General features: G+C 34.8%; 1 protein-coding gene and 1 non-coding gene across 23 annotated transcripts in view; one reads left to right on the top strand and one right to left on the bottom strand.

Moving 5' to 3' along the window:
* PCM1 (pericentriolar material 1) overlaps positions 1-23,027 on the bottom strand; it is an 85,203-nt gene that overhangs the window by 36,745 nt on the left and 25,431 nt on the right. For 15 of the 22 annotated variants that reach the window (XM_023757145.1, XM_023757147.1, XM_023757146.1 and 12 more), the window contains 15 exons: positions 22,096-22,312; positions 20,069-20,255; positions 19,000-19,173; positions 18,438-18,595; positions 18,095-18,330; positions 15,656-15,810; positions 15,391-15,520; positions 13,619-13,759; positions 12,693-12,883; positions 10,995-11,198; positions 7,816-8,035; positions 7,565-7,710; positions 6,626-6,816; positions 5,438-5,609; positions 2,904-3,259 (listed from right to left, as the gene is read on the bottom strand). In XM_023757145.1, coding sequence (XP_023612913.1) covers positions 2,904-3,259; positions 5,438-5,609; positions 6,626-6,816; positions 7,565-7,710; positions 7,816-8,035; positions 10,995-11,198; positions 12,693-12,883; positions 13,619-13,759; positions 15,391-15,520; positions 15,656-15,810; positions 18,095-18,330; positions 18,438-18,595; positions 19,000-19,173; positions 20,069-20,255; positions 22,096-22,312 — 2,878 coding nt within the window. The remainder of the gene's footprint in view (positions 1-2,903; positions 3,260-5,437; positions 5,610-6,625; positions 6,817-7,564; positions 7,711-7,815; positions 8,036-10,994; positions 11,199-12,692; positions 12,884-13,618; positions 13,760-15,390; positions 15,521-15,655; positions 15,811-18,094; positions 18,331-18,437; positions 18,596-18,999; positions 19,174-20,068; positions 20,256-22,095; positions 22,313-23,027) is intronic. The other 7 variants (XM_023757133.1, XM_023757136.1, XM_023757142.1 and 4 more) reach the window with 1 other exon arrangement.
* LOC111826795 lies at positions 16,382-16,445 on the top strand. Its single transcript, XR_002830193.1, has one exon. It is a non-coding gene; the product is annotated as a U7 small nuclear RNA (small nuclear RNA).

Genomic DNA, 23,027 nt, shown 5'->3' with positions numbered 1-23,027 from the left:
ACAGGAAAAAGAGCTCTCTTGGTTATGTTTGACCTTCACAACATTTATGAAATTAAGCTTCTAACTACTGCTACTGAATAAAAAAGTGCTGAATGAATTCTAATAGAAAATTAAAATATACATTATGTGGCATACACAAAGTTCTCTTTGGGTAGCCCCAGTAGGCACTTCAAAGATAAACTCACCTTCCAAAACAGCTGCAACTAAAAATTAAATAGCTATAATTAAAATGCTATAAAAAGATTACACACACACAACTATGGTGTTCTGAGTCCCAAATGAAAAACATCAAGGGCTAGATTTCCAAATATAAGATACTAGTGTGACTGAATTATTTCTCTCTTGGGTACTTTAATAGTAATCCGCCAGGGAGAACAGGAGACTTAATGAAAGTTAATAATACTTCAGAATAACACTGGCTAAGTCAGCCAGAACAACAACATATGCCATTCATTACTGTAAAGGTGTTATCCCCTATCCCACTTCATCACTCCTTCCTTACACTCATTCTATTTTTCTCAGCATGAGTGGCTGACATAGCTAGAAGAAACAGTACTTCTAGTTGTGTCCACTGCAGGTAAACAGCTCAGCCATGGCACCCTGGGGACTCTGCATGTATCCACAAAAGCCACACAGGAAAGTACTGAACTGCAGCTGACGCTAAGCCTTGACAGAAGGCCTTATAATAATCCTCTTGGAACATGGAACACAAGAACACAGGAGGCTTGTGAGAAGCTGCTATGTGGCCATTTTCACTCGCTTCCCCCTTTCCCTGGAAAACTGTTGAGCGTTTTCCTTCTTCTCCCTGATTCTGATGACATGCCACCTTTCTGCTACCCCACGGGCACAACTCCATCCTACAGAGTGGCTTAGCTACAGCATAAGCCTTGGCTCCTCACCAATAGGTGTCTATCACTCATGTATGTTATACTTGTCATCTAGCCCTTTTTGTTTCAGTGTTGCCCTTATGGTGTGTGGAATAAATGACATAGGGAGCTGGCACCTTTAGCTACTTCTCCTTTCTCTATTTATATAAGTAATAAATTCTCTGAATCTAAAAAGGGCTGTTTCTTTACAGGCTGCGCCTAATGCTTAACATCTATTTCATCTCAATCTTCATTAATGAGTCATAGGAGGGGGAGAAGGGAAGAAATGAAAAGATTCAGGTATGGACAGAACCCATAAGTCAGCACATTAACAATTCAACCCAATATTCCAAGAAAAAAATGAGGAATATCTAAAATATATGCTCCTATTCTAATCATATCAAAAGAGGAAATGGACCTGGTGGACTGTAACCAAATTATGGGTCTGGTAACCAAATGATAGGTTTGATAACATCCAGCAAGGCAAGAAATCATGTTCAACTCAGTAAGTGTGAATGTGAATTGAAGTTTAAAAAATAATCATCACATAATTTGTAAAATCTTATTTCACATACAGTAACATGCATCTTTACATATACAGAGTTTGTAAAGATGAAAATACATTACCATTACAGGAGACAAAGTTAAACAAAGATTTAGCATGCCACTTCTGTAAGACTGTCAACATTTGCAAAAAACATCCACATAGTTCAGTCTAGTAAATCTGCGACAGCTGTACTACATCTCTCAAGACAGCAACCAAATCCCAGTACACTGGTCTATCTGTTATTTCCCAGTCCTACCCCAGTTCCTCTCATTTCTCCTTCCAGCTTTGTTCTGACTCTATACTTTCTTGTTTGGAATGCTTTCCAATCTTCTCTCCATTCACTTCATCTCCCTTACCACTTCCTTTACAACAGAGTAAACATTCTTTTTTTTAAGAGATCATGTTATTCCTGTACCATCAAGAGAACAAAAACAACATAAATTATGGCCTAGCTCAGTGTTTCTCAGATTTTATATATATCTATACATATTAAGACATCCAAATCTTGCTAAAATGCACACTGAAAAACAATGCATACCCATTCAGTTGGTATCAAGAGGGGCCAAGAGTCTGCATTTGTAATAAGCTTCTAGTGATGCCATCTGCTCTCCATAACTCAGTTTGAATACCAAGAATTTAGCTGACTCACTTGATTTTATTACATATTAGTTTGGTTATGCTATTACGTCTTTTATTTTTGTGAGAGTGTCTTACAAATGGGTCTTGATCAAATGTGAACACATGTTTTGGCAGGTATTTTTATACTTAAATATGAGAAAAGAGAGCATATAGATCAGAATGTTAATCTTTGCCTTGAAGTAAAAAAGCTGCATTGCATATATAAAAAGCATAATTCCTCAGAATAAAGGGGTTTTGAGCGAAAATACAAACACACCAGTATTTCCAGGGCTAGGCAGATATGGCCACATGTTTACTAAGGATCCTGTAAGACCCTGATACTCAAAGTGTAGTCCACAGACCACTACTGGCAATACATGGGAGCTCATTAGGAATGCAGACTTTCAGGTCCCTCCCCAGATCTAGTGTAACCTTCATTAAATTATTTAAAAATCATAGAAAAATGTTTAAAATCACAGAAAAAAAATTTAAAGTGGCATGTAATTAACACTATAAAGAGAACGTTTATGTGATATAAATGTAGTGAGAGGCCCACATTTCTTTAAATAAATCAAATCAAGGACCTAACCAGAAGCATGACTAAGTGCTGAATGTAGGACAAGATGTAATATTAAAATATAATAGTAAAACTTGAACTTTAGCAACTTTTAAGTAACCTACAAGATTTGGAAAAAAATCTTCTGAGTTCACAGTAACCACATATATAAGATATGTAAGAAGCAAAAAAAGAAGAAATGCAATGTTTATATCTAGAACAGTGCCCACCCATCTAACCATACTGAAATTAAATATGCCAGAATAAAGTTACCAACATTCACACTGATCAATATTCAACAAATTTAAATACTTACCACTATTTTTAATTCTGCTTTTCAGCTGAGCAGAATGCCTCTTCTTACTCTTTGATTTGGGAGTTTTGTCTTTAGATGCCAGGCTGGCCTGTGCAGATGCTTTTCTTGTCTTAAACGTTTTCGTTACTGTGGTTGGATCTACTGGATCAGGCATGCTGCTAAAGCTTTCTAAGGATTCTTCATCAAACTGGCGTCTTCTCATGCTGGTATCTAATTGATCTTTGCGATTACTATTTGTAGTTTTCTCTACAGACACTGCAAATCCAGTCTTGAATGGTTTTTCAACTTCACCTTCTTGATCATATAACCATGGTGTCCTACTGTTTTCCACTTCCTCTGTGGACTGCTTTTGATTCCTTACACCAATGAAAATAAGCTTTTAGAGGTTACAATGTTTATCAAAAACTTCAGATATAGTACTTAACTTATAGTTTACCAGATTTCAGAAAATAAAATCATCAAAAGACTGTAAAAATATTTTCACAAAATATGCATTAAATATATCAATATGCTACAGGCTAGTGTTCTAAATTACCTAACTTTAATATTAAACACTTCTCACTGGCAAAAGTCCCAAACCAAAGATCTAGCATTCATAACAGAGAAGACTACGAAAGAAAAATCAAGAAAGATTGGGATATATAAGGAAAACACAAAAAACGTGGAGGAAGAGCTGAGAAAGAGCTGAAGCAGAGGGTATGAAACATACATGGATCTGTGTCACAGTAGTTTAACTAGAACCAGAATTTGATAAAAATAATGGCCATGCAACTAGTAATTTCTTTCTCCACACATCAAGTATAGTTTAGTTTAGTTCTATTGGTCCAGTGTCATTTTCAAATTTTACCTGCTAAATACTGGCATACTTAATATTTTAATAGGTATTCACTGGTCATCTAATTTGAAAAAAAAGAGTCAAAATAAAGTTGAACAGGTCTACAGGATTCCTCAGAATTTTTAATACGCCAATGTACTTTATAAAATGTCTTAAGCCAAAACCGGTTTGGCTCAGTGGATAGAGCGTCGGCCTGCGGACTGAAGGGTCCCAGGTTCGATTTCGGTCAGGGGCATGTACCTTGGTTGCGGGCATATCCCCAGTAGGGGATGTGCAGGAGGCAGCTGGTCGATGTTTCTCTCTCATCGATGTTTCTAACTCTCTATCCCTCTCCCTTACTCTCTGTAAAAAACCAATAAAATATATTTTTAAAAAAATAAAATGTCTTAAAAGGGAACATAATGAGATGTCCAAAATCTTTTATCACAGTACCTGACATGAACAACAGGGTTCCATCTAAAAGCGTAATTTGGGAGACACTGATTTACTTACAGAAGTTAGACAACCTAGTTTACAGGCCAAATTGAGCCTGCTGTTTTTTTGTATGGCCTGAGAGCTAATATGTTTATAGTTGAAAAAATAAAATCATACATGGTTGAAAATTAAAATCAAAGGAGTCAAGTTTGTGACAATTACTAGTATATGAAATTTACGTTTCAGTGCCCACAAAGTGTTGTTGGAAACAGCCACTCATGTGTTTACATATTGTTATGGCTGCTTTTGTGCAAAAATGGCAGAGATGAATGGGTACGAAAGGCACAGTAATACTTACTACCTAGTCCTTCACAGGAAAAGTTTTCTAACCCTAGCTCAAGATTATAATGTTCCACCTGACCTCTTATTATCTCCAGCCATTCAATTCAGGGAACCTATACTAGTTGAGATTTTGGGGAGGAGATTAGGTATAATCTGAAGTAGGTCAAATATCTAAAACAATATTAGATAGCCATAGTCATGCTTTTTTACTACCAATTATATATAAAATATGGATAATAATGAAGTAGGAACTTTACAGAAGGTAGGCTTATTTACTAAAGCTTTGAAAAAATGTTTATTGCTTATTACGGAGATTCACTCAGCCATCATTTCTGAATGACAACTGTACACTAAACACAGACTCTTTTACAAAGCACCATGAGATTTAATAGAAAAAAATGGTTAGTACCGCTAATAAAAGCGAAGTTAGAGAGGTCAATCAGAGGACTCCTAGTTGAAGTGATACCATGTATCACTACAACTTTCTTATCTAAAGCTGTCTCTATAATAAAACAGTACTCAACATTACATTTGGATAGGCCTTAGGAACTCATTCTTATCAGGAGTTCTGAATAAATAAAAAAAATGCCATCACTTTACAACTATCCTCTACTAATTAGTATTAGTTTTTACTGAAATCTGTGAACTTAGACAGATATCAAATCAAGCCCAAAAGACACTGTATGGGTAAGGTCTTAGCTTTTCAAAATGAATCTCATAGGATACCCTGATCAAAACTCTGAACTGCTCTTGTACCAGGGAAGGTATATGCCTGAGAGACATCTGGTGAGATGTCAAAGTTTCATAATCCCTACACTGCCAGGCCAAACAATCACAAACATACTTCCTAATTGTGTTTTCAAATTATATATAATTAGATGTAATAAAAAAAGAGATTAATGTGATCTATTAAACATAATGACTATGTTTACAATTGAGTTACCTTTGTTTTTCTGCTCCAATAGAAGAATTGCTTTCAAAAGGTTTTGGAAAAGCCATGTATTCTGTTTTCCCTGAAGAATTCTGGGCTAATGGTTGCTGTTGTTCAGTGGGTGTAGAAATATTCTGAGAAAAATCTCCACAATTAGAAGAAAATAAAGGGCTGAAATTCATACCTAGTAAATAAAAGCAGTAAGTAAGATGACAATAAAGTACCTTTAGCCTTAATATGAAATAAGACAGTTTTAATTAAATGTGCCATTCAGATTTACCAAAACAAGAAATTGCTAATTAAAATAAACTAAGTCATTTATTAAATCACAGTTTATAGCTCAGCCCACTCTGTTTCAGCATTAGTGATAACATTGTGTCAGATTCTACTGCAGGCACTCTGCATGTTATTTCATTCAATGCTTAAAACAACACTATAAAATAGATGTAATCTTTATAAGTCTAAGTGGTTCCACTGATTAGAAAGCCTTTTCTTTTCCTTTTACTCCCTGGAAATAACTTCTATTCATTTTTTAGAGCTTAAATATAATTTTTCTGGAAAAAAATGCATTTCCCGATGATCTCTTGCCCCAAGTAAGAATAGGTCACTCACCTCATTTGTATCTGCGGTACTGCACTAGGCATTAATTAACATTCTTAGCTTCCTCATTAGACTTTAAATTCTTTAAAGCGTTAGTCTTAATCACCTTTGAATCCCAGTCATTTATATAGTGTCTGGCACATAATGTGTGCAGGAAAAACGTCTGAATAGAAACCTAAGCTAAATAAAATTAAATGTAAGCCTAAACTAAGCACTCACCTTTAGTCTAGCAGTATATCTCCCTGCCGAGACATGAAGCTCCTCTACAAGAACATGTTATTCATCTTTACTCTATGTTTTACACAGTGCCTGATGTACAGTAGCCACTGGATATATCAATTCCCTTTCTCCTTAATAGTCGTTAAATAATCAAAGATATAAAACAGCAATAACTCATAATTGTTTACTTAATTCCATTAGCAACAATATTAAACTTAAATTTTCACTATAAGAATCAAAGTAGAAAAGAGTTTCTAACTTTCTTTGCAAGCATTTCCTACCAATCCAAAAGAGACTAATAAATATCCATGCAATAGACAAACAGTACTCTAAAACGCCTTTGTTCTTATTTATTTTTCCTTTAGGTTTTCAGTCACTTACCTGGTGCAAATGATGAAAAATTAGTAAACCCAGGTAGGTTAAACAGATTTACAGGCTGTGTTGGAAAGCTGAAAGGACAAAATAAACTGGGAGAAGGAGGGTGTGGTGCACTACTGCCCCTTTTCTTGCTTCCAGGTTTTTCTGGATGCTGATTTTGTTGGTGCATAAGTTCATTTAGCATTTGTTTCAACCTATAAAAATTTAAGAAGTTGGTAATTTAAAAATCAGTTATATTAACATCTACTTACAGTACATTCAGAAAGGATATGTGTAAGAAGCGATTCATGCAAATCAGACTGACTGCTCTGATATTCACTACAACAAATATTTGCTTGTCCTGCAGGCTTAATTCAATAAACTTAGCCTTAGGATCAAAAACTGCACTTACTACTTCTATTAGATAGTAGGTATAACTATAAGAAACTCTTTTTCTTGTCTGCTGCTTTATTGAGGTATATTACACACCATATAATTCACCTAATGTAAGTGTATAAAATTTTAAAAACAAAAGACAAGTCCACAATATTGAAGGGGAATATTGGACAAATCACTGCTTATAAAATTCTCAGGTGACAGAGAATATTTGCATATACAATTTGGCTCATGCCTTTTGTCCCACAGATAACTGCAATATCTTTGCTCAGTTTTAGCACTGCACTTACTTTTATTTTTATTTTTTTTAATATATTTTATTGATTTTTTTACAGAGAGGAAGAGACAGGGATAGTTAGAAACATCGATGAGAGAGAAACATCGATTCAGCTGCTTCCTGCACACTCCCTACTGGGCATGTGCCTGCAACTAAGGTACATGGCCTTGACCAGAATCGAACCTGGGACCTTTCAGTCCACAGGCCGACACTCTATCCACTGAGCCAAACCAGTTAGGGCAGTTTTAGCACTTACTATGGAGTTTCACTATTTCCAAGAAACTGATTACCTTTGTACATTATTCTGTTGCCATGTTAGCTGAGTGTAGCACTGGTTCAACTGGTGCATTATAAGGTGCACTTGAGGAGATGCAACATTGCTGGGCATAACACTGTAGGGACCGGTGAGAAGAGTTTGGAGCAGACAAGATAGAGCCTATGGAAAGGAAAATATTTCGTAATATTTTACTGATGACTTGAGAAAAATGTGGACTGCTTCAAAAACAAGGTAAAATATGTTTACTTTCATAGTGAACTTTACCTGCTGGTCTTGCATCAAAGTCTGACAAATACTGACACTGAAATCAAGTTGTTTCTTTAGCTGATTAATCTGTTCTTGCCATTGTTCTTTCTCTTCTACATACGAGAGTTCTGACACCCAACGAAGGTTTTCCTGACGCTGCATGCTGATATTCTGTTGTCTTGTCTTGGCTAATGGACGACAATTTCCATCTTCTGGAAAACGGCGATTATTCTTCCATCTAATACAAGATTTAAAGCATTAGGTCATCATATATAATTATTTGGCTTTTTCTAATCTGGCAACAAACCACAGGCCAGTATTCTCTTTTTAAGTTGAAGAACTCAAAAAGCATGAAAAATAAAGGGGATAAAGATTCTAGGTTTTTAGCCTTATATAATTATCGTATTTTACTCTTTTCCAGTGTTTTTCACTTACGTCTTAAACAGAAGTGTCCATATAATTCTGTATACTGTAAAATAAAAATATACCACAAGCATTTTTCCATTCTTGTTATAAGCTTAGCCACATTACAACATCAGGTGGAATTACTTCATCTTTTACTCATCAAATATATTTCACTATTGTAAATAACAATATGAGTATCTTTGTACAGACTTTTTTCACTCTCTACGATTTTTATTTTTTTAAATATATTTTTATTGATTTCAGAGAGGAAGGAAGGAGGAGAGAGAGATAGAAACATCAATGATGAGAGAGAATCATTGATCGGCTGGCTGCCTCCTGCACACCCCCTTACTGGGGATTGAGCCCGCAACCCAGGCATGTGCCCTTGACCGGAATCGAACCTGGGACCTTTCAGTCCACAGGCCTATGCTCTATCCACTGAGCCAAACCGGCTAAGCTCTACGATTTTTAAATGTTTGCTAACCTCCCCCAAAAGAGCAAAGATCAAAACTTATAAATCCTGATCCAGTGTAGCTGGAATATATCTCAGCAACACTCTTGTAGTATAATAAAAAATATATTTTGAGCCCTAGCTGATTTGGCTCAGTGGACAGAGCATTGGCCCTAGGACTGAAGAGTTCCAGGTTCAATTCCAGTCAAGAGCATGTACCTGTTTGCAGGCTCGATCCCCGGCCCTGGTTGGGGCCCTGTGAGAGGCAATCAATTGACATGCCTCTCTGTGCAGGAGGCAACCAATCCATATGTCTCTCTCACACGGATATTTCTGTCTCTCCCCCACCCTTCCACTCTCTCTAAAAATCAATGGAAAAATATCCTTGGGTGAGGATTAACGAAAAAAATTTATATGCTATATGTATTTTTTGAAAGGTGAAAGGATTAAGAAAAGAAAAACAAAAAAAAAGACCTCATAGACACACAACAACATGGTGATTACCAGAGGGAAAGGGGTTTTGGGTGAGGTAGAAAAAAATATAGGGGGCATAAATGGTGATGGAAGGAGACTTGACATGGAGTGGTGAATACACAATACAATATACAGATAATATATTATAAAATTATACAAATAGAACTACCATATGACCGAGCAATCCCACTCCTGGGTATATACCCAAAACACTCAAAATCATGTATTCACAAAGATATATGCACCCCTATGTTCAATGCATCATCATTCATGGTGGCCAAGACACAGAAACAACCAAAGTGCCCGTGATAGAAGACTGGACAAAGACGTGGTACATACACACAATGGGATATTATTCAGCCATGATGATGAAATACTGCTATTTGCAACAACATGGATAGACCTTGATAACATTATGCTAAGTGAATTGAGTCAGAAAAAGCTAAGAACTATATGATTTCAATCATGTGGGAAATAAAACTGATACTCGTGAACACAAGCAGCAGTGCGGTGATCACCAGAGGGAAGGGGATAGAGGGAGAAGGGAAGGGGTCCTAATAGAAGGTGGCAGGAGAAGATCTGACTTTGGACGGTGGCACATGATCAAGATACAGATTTTGTAACACAGAAACCCATACCTGAAACCTTTATGTTCATGTTGACCAATGTCACCCCAATCAATTTAATAAATATTGAAAAAATTAAAATTCAAAAGAGAATTATACACATGAAACTCCCAATAAATTCAATTAAAAAATATTTGTCCCAGGTTTCCAGCAGAGCTCCTATAACTCTTGGCATCCCCTGAGTACCTGTGTTTCTCATAAAGAGCCCCTTTCCAGCATATCTGAGTTTCTGCTAATAACTCTTGGCAGGCCCTAGGTGGCTTCATGAGGGGGCCTGGTGGCCAGAAAAACCAGCCAGGTGATTAGAGAAGTTGGAACTTTCAGCCCTATTTCCCAAACTCCAAGGACGATAGAGGAGGGCCCAGAGATTAAGCTGGATTGTCTATAGCCAATGATTTAATCAACTAAGCCTGTGAAATGAAGCCTCCATTAACCCTTAGAGTGCCGGGGACCCTTAGAGTGCCGGGGAGCGCGATCGCACTCCTCCTGTCTTTCGCCAAAAGTGCCAGGAGCACTGTTCAAATTTTTTTTCTCTACTAGTATTTTATAATACAATCAGCAAACAATATATGTCAAAGATGAAAACAAATGTAGTAAAGGTTTCCGTTAAGTTTTTGAATATGTAACTTCATTTACTTACAATTCAAAATTTTTTTCCCTAAACTGCTGTAAAATCAGCAAAAATGCCTTGGCAATTTTAGCATAGTTCCTAGGATATTGGTTGGCACTCAAAGGGTTAAACCACTCAACAAAGCACTGGTCAGCTGAGCCTTCTGGGTTGGTGAACACACTGGAGTGCAGGGAAGGTGGTGCATCCAGAGAGGGCACTGAAGCTCTGCAACCTCATCCCCCAAACCTTGCCCTACAAATCTCTTCCATTTGGCTGTTCGTGAGTTGTATCCTTCATAATAAACCAATACAAGCAAGCATATTCCTAAGTTATGAGTTGTTTTAGCAAATTATGGAACCTGAAGAAGGGTTGTGGGAACCCCCAAATTAGTAGTCATGTCAGACAGAAAGGTCAGTTCCCTGGGGACTTACGACTGGCATCCGAAGTGACAGCAGTCTTGGCGGACTGAACCCCTTAACTTGTGGAGTCTGCCCTAACTCCAACTAGTTAAGTGTCAGAATTGAACTATACTGTAGGGACCCCGTTGGTTCAGGGAATCAAAGAATTGCTTGGTGTCAGAAAAACCTCAAACTCTTCAAATCAAGCAAAGAATTAAAACAGAGAAACTAACCTATTTTTAGTTTCCTTTACACTGTAAGAGTTATGATTCATGCTGTTAGGAGAATACAGAGAAAAGTTATCATTGGAACTGGCATCTTGCTCTTCTTCTTCCTCCTCTTCATCTGTCCGAACAACTCCTTCAGAAAGGTAACCATCTTCATCTCCTTCTTCATCTAGTGCACACTGGGTAGAACCTCCCCAAGTTGCCATTGTTCTAGAGATTGAGACAAAAAAACAAGAGATCATTCTGGAGATGAGCTCAATACTTTACCACCATGTGCCAGACACTGTACCAAATATACATGTACATGCACATGTGCATGTGTGTATATAAAATCTCATTTAATCTTAGTAACTATGATATGAGTTATATATAGAATACATTTCTTCTGCCTTCCATAAAACAATTCTTCCAATTAAAACAGTAATCATAGCCTCTAAATCAGCGGTTCTCAACCTGTGGGTCGTGACCCCTTTGGGGGTCAAACGACCCTTTCACAGAGGTCACCTAAGACCATCGGAAAACACATATATAATTACATATTGTTTTTGTGATTAATCACTATGCTTTAATTATGTTCAATTTGTAACAATGAAATTGGGGGTCACCACAACATGAGGAACTGTATTAAAGGGTCGCAGCATTAAGAAGGTTGAGAACCACTGCTCTAAATATTTTTTCCTAAACAACCCTCAACTTAACTTTCCTTGAGTGACAGTTTTCTAGATCAATACCACTCTTGTCCAATAACATTCTCTGAATAATAGAGATGATCTATATCTGTGCTGTCCCATATAACTGCCACTAGGTACATATAACCAATGAACACTTAAAATATGGCTGACGTAACTGAGAAAATTTTTATTTTATTTAATTTTAACTTAGTTACCTCTATATCTAGTGACTTTCATATTGGGTACCACAATTCTAGAACCTATGTTCTAAAATCTTGATGCTTATCAAAACTATCCAAAGAACTTGAAGTATAAATGTGTGGTATTCAGAACAGAATAAAATACTAAAGATGTAGCTTGATCAGTAAATATGTATGGGGACTCCACAAACAGGAAAAGTTCTTCTAAGAGGAAGAAGAGTTAGGCTTGGTGCAATGTTTCAGAAATGCCATCTGAAAATATCAAAATGTAAAGTCGCAACACATTTGAATTCCAAATGTTAGATCTGAATACTACTATATAGGTAGTAATTGACTGATATTAAAGATGACCAAGTCTTTTAGAAATATTCTTGATATGAAAATTTCAAACTTAAATCCTAAAAACTAAATGTCATATATAACAAAATGTTTTAAGATCCTTAGAAACCTTACAAATAGCAGATACTCAATTTGAGTAAAAAAAGTGCTTATTTCTGGCCTGATGGAATAGCACTACAAAGTATCAAGGTTAAAGCTTAACTAAGTTTTCTTTTTATAAGCTTAAAACTTAACTAAGAAAATAAAGGTCATACACTCAAGAAAATCTAGATCACCATTTGATTAAGTGTCTTAGTAATTTAAAAAAAAGTTAATCCTATGAGAACTTTGAACAGAAAGGAACTCAATTTAGTGAAACTGAAGCACCAAGGTGATACTTAAATACTATCCTCACTGCCACAGCAAATTTGTACTGTGATGCAGAGGGAAAACAAGGCTGCCTATCCTACAAGCCGCAGGTATGATGTTTAAAAAATGATTTAAATAACTCTTACTTGTCTGTTCTACTTTGTTGAGGAGTGCACAGGTTTTCAGATCCATCACTTCTCAATGAAACAGCCACTGGAGATACAGTTTCAGCTATTCCTTGCCTCCTCTGATGTTCAGCCATCAGAGCTTCAAGCTGCTTTCTTCTCTGTCGCAGCTCTTCCCTTAAAATTTCATGTCTTCGCATTTCTGACCACAGCTATTAATTTAAAAATTAGAGCAAAGTTAAAGTATTTGGATTTGTCTTCTCCTTAAAGGACAACAGGCTAATACTATTGTCCTCCATACCAACAAATACTTCTATTCTCACTCTATTCTTTTTACACTGAAATATTCATGAAGATTAAAAATAATGTTAATGATGAATAAGAAAAAACCAGGCAATCATTAATTCTTAAAGAAAACAAGTAGCACCCAAATATCAACTATTTAGAAAAAGTTATGATGTTTCCTACAAATCACATATAAATGAAAGAAAATACCAAAGGATAGGTCTTTTTAACTGAAATGATTGCTATTTGTTGCAACTATCCTTTACATATAATTCTACCAAATATTTGCTAATAAAGATCAAGACTATTTTGAAGAGATCCCAACTTAATTACTTTTTGAAAAAAAAAATATTTCTTCCCCAAACTAAAAGACACAAACAGGCTACATTTAAAAACATGTTTTACCAATATTGTTTCCTTCTTAAGCTGTGACTTATACAGCATGGGGAATATATAGTCAATAATGCTGTAATAACTATGTACCGTGTTAGATGGGTACTAGACTTAACAGGATGATTACTTCATAAGGTATATAAATGTCTAATAAACTATGTTATACACCAGAAACTAATAGAATATTGTATTCAACTGTACTTGAAAAATAAATTTTAAAACAATATGTGACTTAAGACTCAAGAACAACAGGGTACATTATACAATACCTCATTATTTACTACTGAAGAATCGTCAGGCTCAAAAACAGGTTTGCTTGCATTGGTTTCATTTTCATTAACAGTTGGGGTTGAAGTAACAGCTGGTATATATTTCTTTGTGGGACAATTACCTGCACTAGTGGTTGACAGCTAAAAAGAGGATTAGAAACATTATGAGGAATTAAAGCAATTATTTTAATTTCATAAAAACAGTTATTTTATTACTCCTCTAGGGTTCTAGTGACATATTTGTTATCAGACCTCAACTGCTATCATGATTCAAAGAAAATCTGACATAATAAAAGATAAAAGCACAGACTAAAGCTGATGAGTAGTAACCAACCTTCAGAAATAAGAGAGATAAGAGAGATAAAACATTACTGTGGAAAATTTCATATACTCAAACCAACTCAGCTATGTATTCCTCTGGGCATTGTTTAGATTGGGGATAAGGAAAAAGGGATTAAAGTGGAAAAGGTAACAGTCTAGAAAATAAATTGTTACATTAGAAATATCATTTGATGTGTTTCCCTTCCTTTGAGAATAAAACCTGACTGAAGAATAAACTTAACCAATAAATTTTAGGGAGAAAAAAAATCTCCAAAAGAATTGGTATTTCCTTCCCATATTAACCCTACCCCTATTACCTGACATGGTCAAAGATTGTTCCTTTTCTGTTCAATATCAAAGACCTAAGCATGGGATACTATTAATAAGCAAAGGTACATATAGTTAATATTCAAACTAAAAACAAAACATTTTAATTTCCTTAGATAACACATGATGGCTTAAGAGCTTTATTATATAATTTTAGGCCATTAAAGATGGAAATGGTAGTCCCTGAACTGCAAAGCTAAAATCAGAATATTTTACTTTATTTTGTAATTCTTTATTGAAGGTTTGTAGAAAAACTACTCTTTGGGTTTTATTTAACTCATTTAAAAAATATATTGCCCTGACCAGTTTGGCACAGTGGATAGAGCATCGGCCTGCGGACTGAAGGGTCCCGGGTTCGATTCCAGTCAAGGGCATGTACCTTGTTTGTGGGCACATCCCCAGTAGGGGGTGTGCAGGAGGCAGCTGATCGATGTTTCTAACTCTCTATCCCTCACCCTTCCTCTCTATAAAAAAAATCAATAAAATTTATTTAAAATATATATATATTGTTATCAGCTATGTATAAATTTTAGGGAGAAAAAAAAATCTCCAAAAGAATTGGTATTTCCTTCCCATATTAACCCTACCCCTATTACCTGACATGGTCAAAGATTGTTCATTTTCTGTTCAATATCAAAGACCTAAGCATGGGATACTATTAATAAGCAAAGGTATATATATATAAAATTAATTGCTAGATTTTTCTGGAACATAGTCATAGTACATGTGAGTATGGTTCATTTTCTTTCTTTCTTTCCAAGTCTTTGGCACTTTACTTCATCCTGATTTTTTTTTTCACTAGCTAAATGTTGTAAAAAGTGATCTCTTTGAAGTTCAGTGGAACTAGAAATGTGAAACCAGAATATTTTAATAGTTACATTCATGTTTTAAAACTCTAGCTAGCTAACCCAACAAGTGAAAGAATGGAAATAATCTGTCAATTCCTTTGTGGTATCTTTCAGTGTAGATGTGTATCCCTAAAACAGTTCATTAGTTCAACCATTTCATTAATCATAAAATTAACAGAAATAAATCTATCATATCAGTACTAGAAAGAGTACTTTCAATTGACACTGGGTTTTAGACATCTTTTTCAAATAGAAAGAGAGAAATTTCCTAATTACCTGTAGGTCAGGACATGCCTTTTGCAATGCTTGAATTTTCTCTTGAATCTTAATCAGTTTCTTTCTTTCTTCCTGCAACTGTTTGAGCTCTCTCTGTTGCTGCTGTAGTTTAGCCTCATAAAATTTCTCTCTATAATTAAATTGACATTATATTTTGGACTCCAGTAAATCTGATAACATTAATCATTATGTAATACAGTATACCCAGCCGAGTACTTTCTCTATAACAGGCACTAAATTTTTACTAAATGAAGGCTTAACATACCTTGCCTTTTCATTTACTCCTGCATCTTTCTGTGTTTTATTGGCATTTCCTCTATTGTTATTCGCATTTTGTTTGGTGCCTTCTTCTGCTGGGTAGAAATCATCCAAATGTGAAGTACTGGCAGAGATAACTCCTTGATCTGCTGCATCATCATCCTAAAAACACATCATTATATTAAAATAATCTTGATAAACCTAATTCATACCTTAGTAAATACCACTAGTCAATCAAAGTCACATAAGAAAAATTAGAGAAGTAGAGAAAGCAGTAGAGAACACTGAAGTTCATTCTCTACCAATGGCAAGAAATGGAGTATTGAAACTAAAAATAGTACATTAAATATCTGAGCTGCCTATTATCCAGTAATGACAAATATTAAGTTGCCCTTTGTTATTTTGACCAAATACTGAGCTATCAAAGAATATGAAGATAAAAAAATATACTACTGGAACTGCAAACTCCTGAATATTAATTTTTCTTAAGATTGAACTTTTACATTAACAATATCAAATAATCAATGTCCATTGTTACTTGCTTACCTAAAATTTTCCCTTTCCTCACGGCTTTGGTCTGCCAAACAAGTGTCAATGGCTTGCAATACAAAAACTAATTATGATATACCATTTTAAATTAGTAATCACTCCTGGCAATACAACTGAAGTTACTATCTTCCTAACAGACCCATATTTTATTGAAATTAATGTACTTATTAAAAGATTTGGGGGCTAATGCTCACAGCTCTTTTTGAATTTGTCTAGCAGGTCTTCTATTTTTTTACCGGAAGGCCCTAGGAACTCCCTAAAGCAAAAGATCTCCATTCAATATGAGCCTGATTCATCTATAAGCCACCAAGTTATCATTTCTGCTCTGTTATTCCCACTTTGGGTAATACATCTGAAGAAAGAAGTCTTATAAAAAAGGGAAAGTAATTAACAAGTACAATGATTGTAAGAAAGCACAACCTATTATTGTTATTTGCTTTAGAAGCTGTTTTAATTTTTTCTAATGGTAATATTGTCATATAATCAAAGTTCAAAAACTAAAAAAGACATTTAGAAAATTCTTTTTTCCATCTCTGTCCCCAACTGACTCCATTCTCCATAGGTAACCAATGTTATCAGTTTATGTACCCAACACATATAATTTGTATAAGCAAAAATATTTACATGTGTATATATACACTTATATGTGTTTGTGTACATGTGTTTACACAAAAGCCTTTCTTATATTAGGGAAAACTTGGAAAAAGCCAAAAACCAATTCCAATAATGGTTAAACAAGCTATAGTGTATCAATATAAAAAATGTAATCAAGGGTATGAGAAAAAGAACTCATACACCATTGCTTAGATATCAATTAATAGAGCCACTTTGGAAAGCAGTTAAGCAGTGTCCATTAAAATTGATATGTGCATAAAATCTAACATAGCAATTCCACTTCTTATATACTCTTGAAAAACACAAATGCAGCAAGTGGCTCAGTTGGTTGGAATGTCATCCTATACACTGAAAAGGTTGAAGAGGTTTGATTCGTCAGGAGCATATGGGAGGCAACTTATCAATCTCAATCAATCTCTCTCTCTATCACAAATCAATAAAAAATATATATTCTTGGAATGCACAAAGAGAGTTGGGCAAGAATATTCACTGGAATATTCCTAGTAGTAAAAAACTGGAAACAACAAAAGTATACATCAGCATCAGTCAGATTAACTAAATTAAGGTCTGTTAATACTACAGAAAACTCTGTTGCAGCTAATAAGAGGTGTATTTAATATATACCACAAACACACACACACACATATGCAGTATGATTTATATTTTATAATTACTTTTCTATGTAATATTTCACAATTATTTATCTGTAATTATATAGGACTATATATGCTAATATGAAAAGTTCTCCAAGACATTGTGAAGTGGGGAAAAAAAGCAAACTGTAAATAATACTTATATGTAGAATCTAAAAAACAAAATAAAAGAACAAACAAAACAGAAATGAACTCAAAGATACAGAGAACAAACTGATAGTCACCAGATGGGAGGGGAAGTTGGGGCCATGGGTAAAAAGGATTAAGTAAGTGCAGACTGGCAGTTACAAAAGTAGTCACAAGAATATAAATAAAGTACAGCATAGGAAATATAGTCAATAATATTATAATAATTACATATAATATTAGATGGGTACTATGAGCTGATCACTTCATAAAATATGTCTAATCATTATTCTGTACAGTTGAAACTAATATAATATTGTATGTCAACAGTAGTTAAAAACTAAATTTAAGTGCCAAACATCTAAAGCTGGCATGTAGCAAGAACTTAATACATAAATATGTAATAGTATAATTATGCCATGTAATTGTCAAAATATATAAATTTTACCTTATAAGACTGTACTATTTGACAAGTAGTTTTTTAAAAACCAAGCTGTACTTGCCTGTACCATAGCAACAAGATCTTGCAATTGCCTAAGTTTCTGTTTTGCAGCCATAAGTCTATTGATCTTCTGTTCAAATTCAGCATCCTCTGGAGCCTCATCAGCCACACTGCTCCTGTGACTAGACAATGAAGCTCCACTAGCACCCTCATCTTCTGCTTCTTCCTCCTCATCATCATCTTCACCTTGTGCAACATGAATCCCCTGTTCTCCTTCTCTATTATATCGACAATCTGCTGAAAACAGGTATCATTGAAATCCGTAATTTCATAAACTTGAGTACTAATGAAAGAAAAATCTACTTCCCAAGAACAATAATTTCTGTGAATAGAGTCAATCATACCTAAAGAAGGAGGCAAGTTTAAAGCCCTTATGTTGGCAGCAGATCTGTTGTTAATTTCACAATTAGAATGAACTGATCTGCCATCTCTATTATTAGAAACACACTGTGCATTGGAATTACTGTTTACTTCATTCCATGTGGCAGCTACTTGGGGATTTCTAAAAAAAAGAAAACAGCTTAGTTATTTAAGGTAAAATAATAATAATAATAATAATAACAACCACCAAGGTTTAGAACTGCTGATAAAGTACTTCCAAACTATGAACATCTTTGGCTTTTCCACATTTAAATTCATACTATGAATAATTGGTTCTTGCTTTTCATTAACTTCTGCAATTTAGAAACTTAAAACATTTGAAAAATCAAAATTATACCTAAAATTAAAGAGGTAGAAAAATGCTAATTTAGATACTTCTTGTAATTTATTTGCATTTGATCTAACAAATAGCAAATTTACTAAACTACTATACTCAACTCTTCCCTATTTTTTACACAAGGCAATTAAGATTACACTGACCAAAACAGCAGACTTACAGGAGAAAAGTCAAATAAAAGTTCTTACCGAATGTTAGTAACAGGCTCAGAATTTTCATGCTCAGAATCATATTCTGACTCTTCAGTTTCTTCATCTTTTGTGTTTTCATTTACAGCATCTGTCATCATATCTGATGTTTGTTCATAATAATGAACTAATTCTCTTAATTCATTCAATCTCTTCCGAACTTCATTTAACTTCCTGATAAACAACACATATATATATAATATTAATAACTATTTTAGCAAAGTAAAGCATGCATTATTTTCATGTAATAGCAGCCAACACAAACAAAACTTAAGTCTAGTCAAATATCCAGGGGCTATGCCTATAAATAATTTAATTTCAAGTATAGTCTACTCAAAATCTCATTGCTTTATTTTTTTCATGCTGTGTTAGAGACAAAAGCATATTAAAGAGTTCCAAGTGTTCATTTTAAGCAGGTATGGATGTTAACAGCTTAAAACTCAATGTCAGAAATATTCCTAGACTTCTTAATATGTATCCAAAATGAGAAGTACAAAACACTCAATTTGAATACTAGCTCTCAGGCAAATCAGGTATGCAAGCATTATTGAGCATTTGGAGATGGTTCCTATAACATAGAAATCTATAAAGTATGTCATATGTTTACCAAAAAATGACCAGCTTAAGTTTTTATTAAGTGCCAGGAGGCATGCCAATGCTTTTTAATCCTTAAAACACCTCTGTGAACAAGTATATTATTATCCCTATTTTGCAGATGAAGAAAGAGGTTAAGTGAGAGTAAGCTATTTGTCCACAGTCACAGAGCCTTGAAAGACACACATACAGAGCTATTTGATTGTAAAGCCAGCTTCTAAACCACTTGATTATTTTAACTGTAGTTCAGCTGTTTCTAATTCTTTATTTGAAAACTGGAATACATTTGCTCTTAGTAATGATCTGTATTACAATGTCACATACCTCTTGGAAAGCCTAAAGATTGCTCATCTAACACCCAGACACACTTGTACTACCATATCACTTAAGAATGTTTATCATATTAAATAAACCCAGAACTTATCCCCATTATCCAATTCTAATCTATTTAACAATATCTGTAAAAGTGTTTTACTGGAGTTTTTCAGTTGGATTTAGATGGCCTTCATTTTCACTCTCATTCTGAGAAACCAGAGAAGCAGCAGGGTAAGGAACTGATGACGGGAGGCTATTGGATTCTCCATTGACAACAGGAGCAGAGGGAGCTGAAGTTGTACTTCTTTGGTCCACACTCCTTTGTGGAGAGGCTGAAGAAGGCACAACTACACACATACAAAAAAAAGTTACCAAAAACAAATATGGCACCAAACATTTATTTATAGTTTGTTTGGATGTAGAAAAATAAAAAGTAGAAGTCATTAACATCTTAAATTCTGCATAAATTTTAGAAACTTAATAATATTAACATCCAGACCCTTAAAAACATGATGCTCAACCAAATATAGTTAAAACAGAAAGAACGAAAGACAAGATGGAAATTGACAAGAACTATGATATTCTACCTTTAAAAAGAACAGTATTCCTTGTTAAAGCCCCTGATAAACTTGTTTCTGGGTTAAGTTCATCAAGGACACTGTGTATGATGTGCAGTACACCGTCCACAAATCTTTATAAAGCAGCCCTAGCATAGTATGTCCTTAAGAGACTACCAAATCCATAGCTCAGAGGGAATTACATCTGGTCTCCAAGACAAAACTTTTCTTAATCCAAAAAATAAAGCAAAATTGTTGTTAAAGTGACTGTGGTATATCCATACTATGAAATACTACTTGGCAATAAAACATTCAAATTAATGATAGCTCATCCTCTGTAGTCCTTTAACCATTACATTTTAATTATTTTTCTGTTCACACAGATCAGACAAAGGTTATCTTATGCCTTCAAGGGCAGTAAATGAAGATGATTAATTTCTGTACTTCTCTGTCTTCCACTTTAAAACTATTGGCATTTGTCTCTTTCTCACAGCATCATCATCACTACTTGTTGCCTACATTATCAACTGCTATAGCTGCTTTCCAGTAGTCTCTTCACTCTATTCCTGGGCTGCTCTACCTTTGCTGCTGCTTTGCAGTTTTCCAGTGGGGAGAAAATGACTTTTTGGCATCATCAGTAAGCAGTGTGCTACTTTCCCATGTGAATAACACTGATCACAAGGCCTTAAATACAACTTTCAAATGTTAAGGTTTTCTTAGTTGTGTTAATCTGTTTAGGAAGGATAAGTGTTGGGATTAGTTTATACTCTAGCAGACTAAAAGAGGTCAGGGAAAAGGAGTATGTTTCAGGGTAGAAATACTAAGATTCTTTTGAACTTGGCAAAGAGAAGAAACAGGGACTCTAGAAATATTTCTATCCCTTGTTTTTTCTTTAGTAAGAGAACAGCTGGAATGCTAAAGAATAATGACCAACTGAGCCTGACTCTATTGACTCCATTTCTAATGCTAGAGCTCCTACTACTGTTTGGGCAAAAGGCAGGAACCAGGCTTGTGAAGATGAGGATAGCAAATGAAAAATTAGCAACTATATCTTAGACAGAGGCAAGTAAAACATCTGCAAAACAGAAAAGACAGTTTCTATAGTATAACTAGGATGATTACTGCCTTTCCTATTCCCACATGAGATGACTAGTTATATATTTTTTAAAAGGATGTTTTGGAATTTCTGCATTGAACTATATGTACTATATAAAAATTTTTTATATCTCACTTTTTTTGGTATAAATACTTTCGTGTTTTTAAACCAAGTATTAATTTGGATTAGTTTTTAAGGGAAAATTTTGAATATGTTAAAATTGCAGTATTATTATGTCTAAGCACCTAATTACCTTCTACTTTTCCCTTAAATTCTCCCAATTTTCAAGGCCTAACTTTATCCTTTCCCTCTTCTGAATTATAGAACAGATCTGACATCTATTTGGCTTTAATCATACTGCCTTATTACTTAAAAGCTTTTCACATGCAAGTTTATCTCCCCACAAAATAACTGTAATTTTCTTGAGGAACTATGTGTTCATTCACTCACCAAATATTTACTAAGGAACTACTTATATGCTGCCATTATACTTATGTGTCTTCTATCTAATACCACTAAGCCAGATTTACTTACATGATGAATTGTTGAGATGTTGATCTCGAAGTGTATGAAGTTCTCCAAGCAGTTTGTCCATTTTTTGTTTCTTCTCCTGTAACACTCTCATTTTGCTAAAAAGTTGAACTTTCTCATCAGGTAAATGTTCTGAAACTGCTGGATTCCTGCTCTGGGAAACCTCCCGAGTTAGTGAAAGACTTTCTGCCTGTCTCCTATTATCTGGAACAGGTAGAGGCTTATAAAAAAAAGAGAAGAAAAATAAAGACTAAGGTAATTAAAGGTTGCATTCTCATTTTTAAAAGGCATAAAAATTCTTCAAGAGAGCCCTAGCTGGTTTGGCTCAGTGGATAGAGCATCAGCCTGCGAACTGAAGGGTCTGGGTTTGATTCTGGTCAAGGGCATATGCCCAGGTTGCAGGCTTGATCCCCAGTAGAAAGCGTGCAGGAGGCAGCTGATCAATGATTCTCTCTCATCATTAATGATTCTCTCTCTCTCTCCCTCTCTGAAATCAATAAAAATATATAAAAAATAAATATTCTTCCTGAGAGATATATATTTGCCTAGGTTGTATGGTGGGTAAGTATATGCCTTTCCTATTCCTAAATTGCATAGTGCTTCCTTTTGTGCCAATATAACATATAGTTTTATAGACACACAATGACTACACAGTGCCACACTTTATACAAAATAAGCCTTATCAATCCCTCTCTTACCACCACCATAAACTTTTAATTTCTTAAACCTATCAAAGTCTTTCCTACCACTTCTTTCCTATGTTCCTCTATTTAAAATAAATTATGAAACCTTTCAAAAATCCATTAAGACTTAGGGAATCATATCCTATATAATAAAAAGGTAATATGCAAACTGACCCTAACGGCAGAACGACCAATGACTATGATACGCACTGACCACCAGGGATCAGACGTTCAATGTAGAAGCTTCCCCCT

This window comes from Myotis lucifugus, unplaced genomic scaffold, assembly GCF_000147115.1.
Source record: "Myotis lucifugus unplaced genomic scaffold, Myoluc2.0 scaffold_102, whole genome shotgun sequence".
NCBI classification, from domain to species: domain Eukaryota; kingdom Metazoa; phylum Chordata; class Mammalia; order Chiroptera; family Vespertilionidae; genus Myotis; species Myotis lucifugus.
The sequence above is the reverse complement of the archived record's forward strand: the minus strand, read 5'-3'. Positions and strand labels throughout refer to the sequence as shown.